General features: G+C 53.0%; 1 protein-coding gene across 1 annotated transcript in view; it reads left to right on the top strand.

The window, feature by feature from the left end:
- The window catches only part of bbs2 (Bardet-Biedl syndrome 2), a 209,347-nt gene that overhangs the window by 87,805 nt on the left and 108,586 nt on the right, over positions 1-12,956 (top strand). The window contains 2 exon segments of the mRNA XM_084316368.1: positions 12,456-12,585; positions 12,837-12,956. Coding sequence (XP_084172494.1) covers positions 12,456-12,585; positions 12,837-12,956 — 250 coding nt within the window.

Below are 12,956 nucleotides of genomic sequence, written 5' to 3'. Positions count from 1 at the left end.
GGTGAGTAGGGGCAAGAGCAGGTGAGTGTAGGGGCAAGAGCAGGTGTGTGTAGGGGGCAAGAGCAGGTGAGTGTAGGGGGCAAGAGCAGGTGAGTGTAGGGGCAAGAGCAGGTGTGTGTAGGGGCAAGAGCAGGTGAGTAGGGGCAAGAGCAGGTGAGTGTAGGGGCAAGAGCAGGTGTGTGTAGGGGGCAAGAGCAGGTGAGTGTAGGGGCAAGAGCAGGTGTGTGTAGGGGCAAGAGCAGGTGTGTGTAGGGAGCAAGAGCAGGTGAGTGTAGGGGCAAGAGCAGGTGAGTGTAGGGGCAAGAGCAGGTGTGTGTAGGGGCAAGAGCAGGTGAGTAGGGGCAAGAGCAGGTGAGTGTAGGGGGCAAGAGCAGGTGGGTGTAGGGGCAAGAGCAGGTGTGTGTAGGGGGCAAGACCAGGTGAGTAGGGGCAAGAGCAGGTGAGTGTAGGGGGTAAGAGCAGGTGTGTGTAGGGGGCAAGAGCAGGTGTGTGTAGGGGCAAGAGCAGGTGAGTGTAGGGGCAAGAGCAGGTGTGTGTAGGGGCAAGAGCAGGTGAGTGTAGGGGCAAGAGCAGGTGAGTGTAGGGGGCAAGAGCAGGTGTGTGTAGGGGCAAGAGCAGGTGTGTGTAGGGGCAAGAGCAGGTGTGTGTAGGGGCAAGAGCAGGTGAGTGTACGGGCAAGAGCAGGTGTGTAGGGGGCAAGAGCAGGTGTGTGTAGGGGGCAAGAGCAGGTGAGTGTAGGGGGCAAGAGCAGGTGAGTGTAGGGGGCAAGAGCAGGTGTGTGTAGGGGCAAGAGCAGGTGTGTGTAGCGGCAAGAGCAGGTGTGTGTAGGGGGCAAGAGCAGGTGAGTGTAGGGGCAAGAGCAGGTGAGTGTAGGGGGCAAGAGCAGGTGTGTGTAGGGGGCAAGAGCAGGTGAGTGTAGGGGCAAGAGCAGGTGAGTGTAGGGGCAAGAGCAGGTGAGTGTAGGGGGCAAGAGCAGGTGTGTGTAGGGGGCAAGAGCAGGTGAGTGTAGGGGCAAGAGCAGGTGAGTGTAGGGGCAAGAGCAGGTGTGTGTAGGGGCAAGAGCAGGTGAGTGTAGGGGCAAGAGCAGGTGAGTGTAGGGGCAAGAGCAGGTGTGTGTAGGGGGCAAGAGCAGGTGTGTGTAGGGGCAAGAGCAGGTGTGTGTAGGGGCAAGAGCAGGTGAGTAGGGGGCAAGAGCAGGTGAGTGTAGGGGCAAGAGCAGGTGTGTGTAGGGGCAAGAGCAGGTGAGTGTAGGGGCAAGAGCAGGTGAGTAGGGGCAAGAGCAGGTGTGTGTAGGGGCAAGAGGAGGTGAGTGTAGGGGCAAGAGCAGGTGAGTGTAGGGGCAAGAGCAGGTGTGTGTAGGGGCAAGAGCAGGTGAGTGTAGGGGCAAGAGCAGGTGAGTGTAGGGGGCAAGAGCAGGTGTGTGTAGGGGCAAGAGCAGGTGAGTAGGGGGCAAGAGCAGGTGTGTGTAGGGGCAAGAGCAGGTGAGTGTAGGGGCAAGAGCAGGTGTGTGTAGGGGGCAAGAGCAGGTGAGTGTAGGGGGCAAGAGCAGGTGAGTGTAGGGGGCAAGAGCAGGTGTGTGTAGGGGCAAGAGCAGGTGTGTGTAGGGGGCAAGAGCAGGTGAGTGTAGGGGCAAGAGCAGGTGAGTGTAGGGGCAAGAGCAGGTGAGTGTAGGGGCAAGAGCAGGTGAGTGTAGGGGCAAGAGCAGGTGTGTGTAGGGGCAAGAGCAGGTGAGTGTAGGGGCAAGAGCAGGTGAGTGTAGGGGCAAGAGCAGGTGAGTGTAGGGGCAAGAGCAGTTGAGTGTAGGGGCAAGAGCAGGTGTGTGTAGGGGCAAGAGCAGGTGAGTGTAGGGGCAAGAGCAGGTGAGTGTAGGGGCAAGAGCAGGTGTGTGTAGGGGGCAAGAGCAGGTGTGTGTAGGGGCAAGAGCAGGTGAGTGTAGGGGGCAAGAGCAGGTGAGTGTAGGGGCAAGAGCAGGTGAGTGTAGGGGCAAGAGCAGGTGTGTGTAGGGGCAAGAGCAGGTGAGTGTAGGGGCAAGAGCAGGTGAGTGTAGGGGCAAGAGCAGGTGTGTGTAGGGGCAAGAGGAGGTGAGTGTAGGGGCAAGAGCAGGTGAGTGTAGGGGGCAAGAGCAGGTGTGTGTAGGGGCAAGAGCAGGTGTGTGTAGGGGCAAGAGCAGGTGTGTGTAGGGGCAAGAGCAGGTGAGTGTAGGGGGCAAGAGCAGGTGAGTGTAGGGGCAAGAGCAGGTGTGTGTAGGGGCAAGAGCAGGTGAGTGTAGGGGGCAAGACCAGGTGTGTGTAGGGGCAAGAGCAGGTGAGTGTAGGGGCAAGAGCAGGTGAGTGTAGCGGCAAGAGCAGGTGTGTGTAGGGGCAAGAGCAGGTGTGTGTAGGGGGCAAGAGCAGGTGTGTGTAGGGGCAAGAGCAGGTGTGTGTAGGGGCAAGAGCAGGTGTGTGTAGGGGCAAGAGCAGGTGAGTGTAGGGGCAAGAGCAGGTGAGTGTAGGGGCAAGAGCAGGTGAGTGTAGGGGCAAGAGCAGGTGTGTGTAGCGGCAAGAGCAGGTGAGTGTAGCGGCAAGAGCAGGTGAGTGTAGGGGGCAAGAGCAGGTGAGTGTAGGGGGCAAGAGCAGGTGTGTGTAGGGGGCAAGAGCAGGTGTGTGTAGGGGGCAAGAGCAGGTGTGTGTAGGGGCAAGAGCAGGTGAGTGTAGGGGGCAAGAGCAGGTGTGTGTAGGGGCAAGAGCAGGTGTGTGTAGGGGGCAAGAGCAGGTGAGTGTAGGGGCAAGAGCAGGTGAGTGTAGGGGCAAGAGCAGGTGTGTGTAGGGGCAAGAGGAGGTGAGTGTAGGGGCAAGAGCAGGTGAGTGTAGGGGGCAAGAGCAGGTGTGTGTAGGGGCAAGAGCAGGTGAGTGTAGGGGCAAGAGCAGGTGAGTGTAGGGGGCAAGAGCAGGTGTGTGTAGGGGCAAGAGCAGGTGATTAGGGGGCAAGAGCAGGTGAGTGTAGGGGCAAGAGCAGGTGTGTGTAGCGGCAAGAGCAGGTGTGTGTAGGGGGCAAGAGCAGGTGAGTGTAGGGGCAAGAGCAGGTGTGTGTAGGGGCAAGAGCAGGTGTGTGTAGGGGCAAGAGCAGGTGAGTGTAGGGGGCAAGAGCAGGTGTGTGTAGGGGGCAAGAGCAGGTGTGTGTAGGGGGCAAGAGCAGGTGTGTGTAGGGGGCAAGAGCAGGTGTGTGTAGGGGCAAGAGCAGGTGAGTGTAGGGGCAAGAGCAGGTGTGTGTAGGGGCAAGAGCAGGTGAGTGTAGGGGCAAGAGCAGGTGTGTGTAGGGGCAAGAGCAGGTGTGTGTAGGGGCAAGAGCAGGTGTGTGTAGGGGGCAAGAGCAGGTGAGTGTAGGGGCAAGAGCAGGTGTGTGTAGGGGCAAGAGCAGGTGTGTGTAGGGGGCAAGAGCAGGTGTGTGTAGGGGGCAAGAGCAGGTGAGTGTAGGGGCAAGAGCAGGTGAGTGTAGGGGCAAGAGCAGGTGTGTGTAGGGGGCAAGAGCAGGTGTGTGTAGGGGCAAGAGCAGGTGAGTGTAGGGGCAAGAGCAGGTGAGTGTAGGGGGCAAGAGCAGGTGTGTGTAGGGGCAAGAGCAGGTGTGTGTAGGGGCAAGAGCAGGTGAGTGTAGCGGCAAGAGCAGGTGAGTGTAGGGGGCAAGAGCAGGTGTGTGTAGGGGGCAAGAGCAGGTGTGTGTAGGGGCAAGAGCAGGTGAGTGTAGCGGCAAGAGCAGGTGTGTGTAGGGGGCAAGAGCAGGTGTGTGTAGGGGCAAGAGGAGGTGTGTGTAGGGGGCAAGAGCAGGTGAGTGTAGGGGCAAGAGCAGGTGTGTGTAGGGGCAAGAGCAGGTGAGTGTAGGGGCAAGAGCAGGTGTGTGTAGGGGCAAGAGCAGGTGTGTGTAGGGGCAAGAGCAGGTGTGTGTAGGGGCAAGAGCAGGTGAGTGTAGCGGCAAGAGCAGGTGAGTGTAGGGGGCAAGAGCAGGTGAGTGTAGGGGGCAAGAGCAGGTGTGTGTAGGGGGCAAGAGCAGGTGTGTGTAGGGGCAAGAGCAGGTGAGTGTAGCGGCAAGAGCAGGTGAGTGTAGGGGGCAAGAGCAGGTGTGTGTAGGGGCAAGAGCAGGTGTGTGTAGGGGCAAGAGCAGGTGAGTGTAGGGGCAAGAGCAGGTGAGTGTAGGGGGCAAGAGCAGGTGTGTGTAGGGGCAAGAGCAGGTGTGTGTAGGGGCAAGAGCAGGTGTGTGTAGGGGCAAGAGCAGGTGTGTAGGGGCAAGAGCAGGTGAGTGTAGGGGGCAAGAGCAGGTGAGTGTAGGGGGCAAGAGCAGGTGAGTGTAGGGGCAAGAGCAGGTGTGTAGGGGCAAGAGCAGGTCAGTGTAGGGGCAAGAGCAGGTGAGTGTAGGGGCAAGAGCAGGTGAGTGTAGGGGCAAGAGCAGGTGAGTGTAGGGGGCAAGAGCAGGTGAGTGTAGGGGCAAGAGCAGGTGTGTGTAGGGGCAAGAGCAGGTGAGTGTAGGGGCAAGAGCAGGTGTGTGTAGGGGCAAGAGCAGGTGTGTAGGGGGCAAGAGCAGGTGAGTAGGGGCAAGAGCAGGTGTGTGTAGGGGGCAAGAGCAGGTGAGTAGGGGCAAGAGCAGGTGTGTGTAGGGGCAAGAGCAGGTGAGTGTAGGGGCAAGAGCAGGTGAGTGTAGGGGCAAGAGCAGGTGTGTGTAGGGGGCAAGAGCAGGTGTGTGTAGGGGCAAGAGCAGGTGTGTGTAGGGGCAAGAGCAGGTGTGTGTAGGGGCAAGAGCAGGTGTGTGTAGGGGGCAAGAGCAGGTGTGTGTAGGGGGCAAGAGCAGGTGAGTGTAGGGGCAAGAGCAGGTGTGTGTAGGGGCAAGAGCAGGTGTGTGTAGGGGCAAGAGCAGGTGTGTGTAGGGGCAAGAGCAGGTGTGTGTAGGGGCAAGAGCAGGTGAGTAGGGGCAAGAGCAGGTGTGTGTAGGGGCAAGAGCAGGTGTGTGTAGGGGCAAGAGCAGGTGAGTGTAGGGGCAAGAGCAGGTGAGTGTAGGGGCAAGAGCAGGTGAGTGTAGGGGCAAGAGCAGGTGAGTGTAGGGGCAAGAGCAGGTGAGTAGGGGCAAGAGCAGGTGAGTGTAGGGGCAAGAGCAGGTGAGTAGGGGCAAGAGCAGGTGAGTGTAGGGGCAAGAGCAGGTGTGTGTAGGGGGCAAGAGCAGGTGAGTGTAGGGGGCAAGAGCAGGTGAGTGTAGGGGCAAGAGCAGGTGTGTGTAGGGGCAAGAGCAGGTGAGTAGGGGCAACAGCAGGTGAGTGTAGGGGCAAGAGCAGGTGTGTGTAGGGGGCAAGAGCAGGTGAGTGTAGGGGCAAGAGCAGGTGTGTGTAGGGGCAAGAGCAGGTGTGTGTAGGGAGCAAGAGCAGGTGAGTGTAGGGGCAAGAGCAGGTGAGTGTAGGGGCAAGAGCAGGTGTGTGTAGGGGCAAGAGCAGGTGAGTAGGGGCAAGAGCAGGTGAGTGTAGGGGGCAAGAGCAGGTGGGTGTAGGGGCAAGAGCAGGTGTGTGTAGGGGGCAAGAACAGGTGAGTAGGGGCAAGAGCAGGTGAGTGTAGGGGGTAAGAGCAGGTGTGTGTAGGGGGCAAGAGCAGGTGTGTGTAGGGGCAAGAGCAGGTGAGTGTAGGGGCAAGAGCAGGTGTGTGTAGGGGCAAGAGCAGGTGAGTGTAGGGGCAAGAGCAGGTGAGTGTAGGGGGCAAGAGCAGGTGTGTGTAGGGGCAAGAGCAGGTGTGTGTAGGGGCAAGAGCAGGTGTGTGTAGGGGCAAGAGCAGGTGAGTGTAGGGGCAAGAGCAGGTGTGTAGGGGGCAAGAGCAGGTGTGTGTAGGGGGCAAGAGCAGGTGAGTGTAGGGGGCAAGAGCAGGTGAGTGTAGGGGGCAAGAGCAGGTGTGTGTAGGGGGCAAGAGCAGGTGTGTGTAGCGGCAAGAGCAGGTGTGTGTAGGGGGCAAGAGCAGGTGAGTGTAGGGGCAAGAGCAGGTGAGTGTAGGGGGCAAGAGCAGGTGTGTGTAGGGGGCAAGAGCAGGTGAGTGTAGGGGCAAGAGCAGGTGAGTGTAGGGGCAAGAGCAGGTGAGTGTAGGGGGCAAGAGCAGGTGTGTGTAGGGGGCAAGAGCAGGTGAGTGTAGGGGCAAGAGCAGGTGAGTGTAGGGGCAAGAGCAGGTGTGTGTAGGGGCAAGAGCAGGTGAGTGTAGGGGCAAGAGCAGGTGAGTGTAGGGGCAAGAGCAGGTGTGTGTAGGGGGCAAGAGCAGGTGTGTGTAGGGGCAAGAGCAGGTGTGTGTAGGGGCAAGAGCAGGTGAGTAGGGGGCAAGAGCAGGTGAGTGTAGGGGCAAGAGCAGGTGTGTGTAGGGGCAAGAGCAGGTGAGTGTAGGGGCAAGAGCAGGTGAGTAGGGGCAAGAGCAGGTGTGTGTAGGGGCAAGAGGAGGTGAGTGTAGGGGCAAGAGCAGGTGTGTGTAGGGGCAAGAGCAGGTGAGTGTAGGGGCAAGAGCAGGTGAGTGTAGGGGCAAGAGCAGGTGAGTGTAGGGGGCAAGAGCAGGTGTGTGTAGGGGCAAGAGCAGGTGAGTAGGGGGCAAGAGCAGGTGTGTGTAGGGGCAAGAGCAGGTGAGTGTAGGGGCAAGAGCAGGTGTGTGTAGGGGGCAAGAGCAGGTGAGTGTAGGGGGCAAGAGCAGGTGAGTAGGGGGCAAGAGCAGGTGTGTGTAGGGGGCAAGAGCAGGTGAGTGTAGGGGCAAGAGCAGGTGTGTGTAGGGGCAAGAGCAGGTGAGTGTAGGGGCAAGAGCAGTTGAGTGTAGGGGCAAGAGCAGGTGTGTGTAGGGGCAAGAGCAGGTGAGTGTAGGGGCAAGAGCAGGTGAGTGTAGGGGCAAGAGCAGGTGTGTGTAGGGGGCAAGAGCAGGTGTGTGTAGGGGCAAGAGCAGGTGTGTGTAGGGGCAAGAGCAGGTGAGTGTAGGGGCAAGAGCAGGTGAGTGTAGGGGCAAGAGCAGGTGTGTGTAGGGGCAAGAGCAGGTGAGTGTAGGGGCAAGAGCAGGTGAGTGTAGGGGCAAGAGCAGGTGTGTGTAGGGGCAAGAGGAGGTGAGTGTAGGGGCAAGAGCAGGTGACTGTAGGGGGCAAGAGCAGGTGTGTGTAGGGGCAAGAGCAGGTGTGTGTAGGGGCAAGAGCAGGTGTGTGTAGGGGCAAGAGCAGGTGAGTGTAGGGGGAAAGAGCAGGTGAGTGTAGGGGCAAGAGCAGGTGTGTGTAGGGGCAAGAGCAGGTGAGTGTAGGGGGCAAGACCAGGTGTGTGTAGGGGCAAGAGCAGGTGAGTGTAGGGGCAAGAGCAGGTGAGTGTAGCGGCAAGAGCAGGTGTGTGTAGGGGCAAGAGCAGGTGTGTGTAGGGGGCAAGAGCAGGTGTGTGTAGGGGCAAGAGCAGGTGTGTGTAGGGGCAAGAGCAGGTGTGTGTAGGGGCAAGAGCAGGTGAGTGTAGGGGCAAGAGCAGGTGAGTGTAGGGGCAAGAGCAGGTGAGTGTAGGGGCAAGAGCAGGTGAGTGTAGCGGCAAGAGCAGGTGAGTGTAGGGGGCAAGAGCAGGTGAGTGTAGGGGGCAAGAGCAGGTGTGTGTAGGGGGCAAGAGCAGGTGTGTGTAGGGGGCAAGAGCAGGTGTGTGTAGGGGCAAGAGCAGGTGAGTGTAGGGGGCAAGAGCAGGTGTGTGTAGGGGCAAGAGCAGGTGTGTGTAGGGGGCAAGAGCAGGTGAGTGTAGGGGCAAGAGCAGGTGAGTGTAGGGGCAAGAGCAGGTGTGTGTAGGGGCAAGAGGAGGTGAGTGTAGGGGCAAGAGCAGGTGAGTGTAGGGGGCAAGAGCAGGTGTGTGTAGGGGCAAGAGCAGGTGTGTGTAGGGGCAAGAGCAGGTGAGTGTAGGGGGCAAGAGCAGGTGTGTGTAGGGGCAAGAGCAGGTGAGTGTAGGGGCAAGAGCAGGTGAGTGTAGGGGGCAAGAGCAGGTGTGTGTAGGGGCAAGAGCAGGTGAGTAGGGGGCAAGAGCAGGTGAGTGTAGGGGCAAGAGCAGGTGTGTGTAGGGGCAAGAGCAGGTGTGTGTAGGGGGCAAGAGCAGGTGTGTGTAGGGGCAAGAGCAGGTGAGTGTAGGGGCAAGAGCAGGTGTGTGTAGGGGGCAAGAGCAGGTGAGTGTAGGGGCAAGAGCAGGTGAGTGTAGGGGCAAGAGCAGGTGAGTGTAGGGGCAAGAGCAGGTGAGTGTAGGGGCAAGAGCAGGTGAGTTAGTAACAGCAGAGTTAGTTATGAACAGCAGAGTTAGTTAGTAACAGCAGGGTTAGTTAGTAACAGCAGGGTTAGTTAGTAACAGCAGGGTTAGTTAGTAACAGCAGGGTTAGTTAGTAACAGCAGAGTTAGTTAGTAACAGCAGAGTTAGTTAGTAACAGCAGGGTTAGTTAGTAACAGCAGGGTTAGTTAGTAACAGCAGGGTTAGTTAGTAACAGCAGGGTTAGTTAGTAACAGCAGGGTTAGTTAGAAACAGCAGAGTTAGTTAGTAACAGCAGGGTTAGTTAGTAACAGCAGGGTTAGTTAGTAACAGCAAGGTTAGTTATGAACAGCAGGGTTAGTTATGAACAGCAGGGTTAGTTAGTAACAGCAGGGTTAGTTAGTAACAGCAGGGTTAGTTAGTAACAGCAGGGTTAGTTAGTAACAGCAGGGTTAGTTAGTAACAGCAGAGTTAGTTAGTAACAGCAGGGTTAGTTAGTAACAGCAGGGTTAGTTAGTAACAGCAGAGTTAGTTATGAACAGCAGGGTTAGTTATGAACAGCAGGGTTAGTTATGAACAGCAGGGTTAGTTAGTAACAGCAGGGTTAGTTAGTAACAGCAGGGTTAGTTAGTAACAGCAAGGTTAGTTAGTAACAGCAGGGTTAGTTAGTAACAGCAGGGTTAGTTAGTAACAGCAGGGTTAGTTAGTAACAGCAGGGTTAGTTAGTAACAGCAGAGTTAGTTAGTAACAGCAGAGTTAGTTAGTAACAGCAGGGTTAGTTAGTAACAGCAGGGTTAGTTAGTAACAGCAGGGTTAGTTAGTAACAGCAGGGTTAGTTAGTAACAGCAGGGTTAGTTAGTAACAGCAGAGTTAGTTAGTAACAGCAGAGTTAGTTAGTAACAGCAGGGTTAGTTAGTAACAACAGGGTTAGTTAGTAACAGCAGAGTTAGTTAGTAACAGCAGAGTTAGTTAGTAACAGCAGGGTTAGTTAGTAACAGCAGGGTTAGTTAGTAACAGCAGGGTTAGTTAGTAACAGCAGGGTTAGTTAGTAACAGCAGGGTTAGTTAGTAACAGCAGGGTTAGTTAGTAACAGCAGAGTTAGTTAGTAACAGCAGGGTTAGTTAGTAACAGCAGGGTTAGTTAGTAACAGCAGGGTTAGTTAGTAACAGCAGGGTTAGTTAGTAACAGCAGGGTTAGTTAGTAACAGCAGAGTTAGTTAGTAACAGCAGGGTTAGTTAGTAACAGCAGGGTTAGTTAGTAACAGCAGAGTTAGTTAGTAACAGCAGGGTTAGTTAGTAACAGCAGGGTTAGTTAGTAACAGCAGGGTTAGTTAGTAACAGCAGGGTTAGTTAGTAACAGCAGGGTTAGTTAGTAACAGCAGAGTTAGTTAGTAACAGCAGAGTTAGTTAGTAACAGCAGGGTTAGTTATGAACAGCAGGGTTAGTTAGTAACAGCAGGGTTAGTTAGTAACAGCAGGGTTAGTTAGTAACAGCAGAGTTAGTTAGTAACAGCAGGGTTAGTTAGTAACAGCAGGGTTAGTTAGTAACAGCAGGGTTAGTTAGTAACAGCAGGGTTAGTTAGTAACAGCAGTGTTAGTTAGTAACAGCAGAGTTAGTTAGTAACAGCAGGGTTCGTTAGTAACAGCAGGGTTAGTTAGTAACAGCAGAGTTAGTTAGTAACAGCAGGGTTAGTTAGTAACAGCAGGGTTAGTTAGTAACAGCAGGGTTAGTTAGTAACAGCAAGGTTAGTTAGTAACAGCAAGGTTAGTTATGAACAGCAGGGTTAGGGTTAGTTATGAACAGCAGGGGTCCCCAATACATTTTCTGCCCGTCCACTCTCTAGGATTCAAATGACTTGACGGGCCAACCCCTCACCCCTCACCCCCCCCCCCTCACCCCCTCACCCCTCACCCATTCAAAATGCACATAGGCTATGTGAGAGGACCAGAGTTTATTTTGAACAGCTTGTCATTTCAGTTTCATGAAATTCCTTCCAGTAGCATGAAATGCGAGTCCAAATGTAACATTCAATAACCATTTTAGTTTTTTTGTTATATGAAGGAGCATCAAATTTGCGCAATTATAGCCTGTAAAAACTTTAACTTGTTAAGCCCGAGCCCTATTTTCTGAAAATCTGCCTAAAAATACATACCTACGTAAATGGAAGATTGCTCCACTTCTACAAGGTCCGTTTTCATGTTCTTGGTATCTGATTCTAGGGACATCAATGGATCTCATGGAATGTATTCCCAGTGTCAGAAATATTGTGTCTGTTACTAGGCTTGAGTAAATTGTGATGAAACAAAGGAGAATACAAATTATGATTTTTCTTTGCATCTTTGACAGTGAATAACACCATGCTAAAAATGACCAGACATGAAGAACTGCCACTGAGCTCGTTCAGCACCTTCTTGAGATCAGGTGTACAAAAAATCTAAGCAAATTAATAAAGGGAAGATGATTAAACAGAAGATTTTGTAGATACAGTACTGAATCCTGCCATCTGGACACATGCAATTTGAAATATTATTATAGAATATAGAATACCAGGCCTATAAATTACCTAGGCCTCGCACATTTATGGATCGGGCCAAATCTCCTCTTCCAGTTCAATTTGGATTTAGTGTCTCCAGGCGTGCACTGAAGAACCGTGAATGAAATCTACTGTATGGATGGTGAATTGTTGCTAAATGTTCACAGAAGGTAGACACACTAACTGCGCTCCAATCTATGCCAATAACGTTCAGTTTTGTGGTAGAGAATCGTGAGAATTAAGAGAAATAAAAGAAATTCATACAAGTAATTTGCTTGCACGAAGCTAGAATCGGCTGGGTACTGTCGTTTTTCAAAATTTCAACGCTCATTGAGAGCTCTGGATGCCCTCTCATCATATGACTACATTCTGTGACGTTTAGCGAATTCAAAATGGCGGATATTCGCTAAATTATAAACACATTCCATGAACTAAAATCTCACTAATAACACTTTACCGTATTGGTAAACAAACGTATTGTTGAAAATATACACTATGACTGCTGTTGTGACAGGGTTAGGTTATTTACTCTTGGATACATTAAAAAATGCTACTTAACTCATTCAGAGCCACGCCCATATGACCAAATTAGGGCTTGTATGCCAGCGCTTTAGTCAATGGGAGGACGGGGATATTTGCGAACGCTTAAACTATATCTTAAATTATGGCTATGGGTCTAATACACCCATCGCTTATCAATGACTTGCTTGCAGTCAACATGTATGAAACTGATTGTTTTTTCATCTGTACATTTTGGCTTTATACCGTTTTGAATACGAGTATAGTATATAGAGATTTCTAGTAATTCCAGAGAAAGACACTATAATAGCCCTTTAGTGGAATACACAAAACACGTTGTAATTTTTCAGCTGATTTATGAATCGTTTTCAAATAAACGCTAGATTATCGATAGTATATGTGTCCTCATGCACGAAGAGAAGCGGGGTCTGAAAAATCGCTTCTCCGTACTTTGGTCTGTGCGAACCTCACACACACACACACACGCTCCGATGGCGGAGAAAGGAACATCTGATTACCCCAAGATTCGTAACATAAAGGCCTTACCTCACATCTGATGTCATGCAAAAAGATGAATCCAATTCCTGATCACCATTCCAAATATCGATCGCGTCCATTGATCCAACGTTATAGTCCAAAACACCTAGTCCACGATGCTCCCAGTGGGGGGACTCAATGCAATAGTATCCAGCTGCATGCCCGAGAAGTAAAACCTGGACCGGACTTTTTTTTTTATTCACAGTCCCAGCCAATCCAATCCAATGATGTGCAATACCATCCGGGAGACGATAGGCGGCGGTATTTGCCCTTTGCGAGCTCAGACCCATTCCCAATGATAAGGTCAGGCTGGATGGATGAAAAATGAATGGATATCGCTAATAAAAGAAATAAGGATTAAAACCAGACTATACTCGTGATTGGCACTCAAGCGATGGTGAGTTAACCTGACTATACTCGTGGTTGGCACTGAATGGGTTAATGTCATACAGTCTGGAGAGATTGATTTATGACGCCGATGGACCGCTGAAGAGGTTAACGCAGGCCTAGACTTTCATGAAATAAAAAATGGAATTGTCCATGGCAGAGAAGGCTATTAACCGAATGGAAATACTTGGACAGCTTCGAACGTAACAACGTACCTCTCTCTCTCTCTCTCTCTCTCTCTGTCTCTCTCTCTCTCTCTCTCTCTCTCTAGTACTCAGTTCCATGTGTTTGAAATCACCCGGCAGCTTCCTCGTTTCTCCATGTATGACATCACAGTGGACCCCTCTGTAGCTCCGCCCACCGGCAGGGTCACATTCAGCATCAACGACCGACCACAGAGGGTACACACACACACACACACACACACACACACACACACGCATGCACGCACTCACTCACTCACTCACTCACTCACTCACTCACTCACTCACTCACTCACTCACTATCAGAGATGGTGATGATAGTTATGGTAGTCACCTTGTATAATAAGGTCTGGTGGTCCTCTGTTCACTGTTTATACAGTATGTAATGTGTGTGTGTGTGTGTATATGTGTGTGTGTGTGTGTGTGTGTATATGTGTGTGTGTGTGTAGGTGGTGATGTGGTTGAATCAGAACTTCCTGCTTCCTGAAGGCGCCGATAGTCCTGATGTCACCTTCATGTCTCTGAGAGGAGCAGGCCTGTTGTCCATCAGCATGGCTGGGAGCGGACAG

The sequence above is a fragment of the Notolepis coatsorum genome (genome assembly GCF_963971535.1).
Source record: "Notolepis coatsorum genome assembly, chromosome: 6".
Classification (NCBI taxonomy): domain Eukaryota; kingdom Metazoa; phylum Chordata; class Actinopteri; order Aulopiformes; family Paralepididae; genus Notolepis; species Notolepis coatsorum.
The sequence above is the reverse complement of the archived record's forward strand: the minus strand, read 5'-3'. Positions and strand labels throughout refer to the sequence as shown.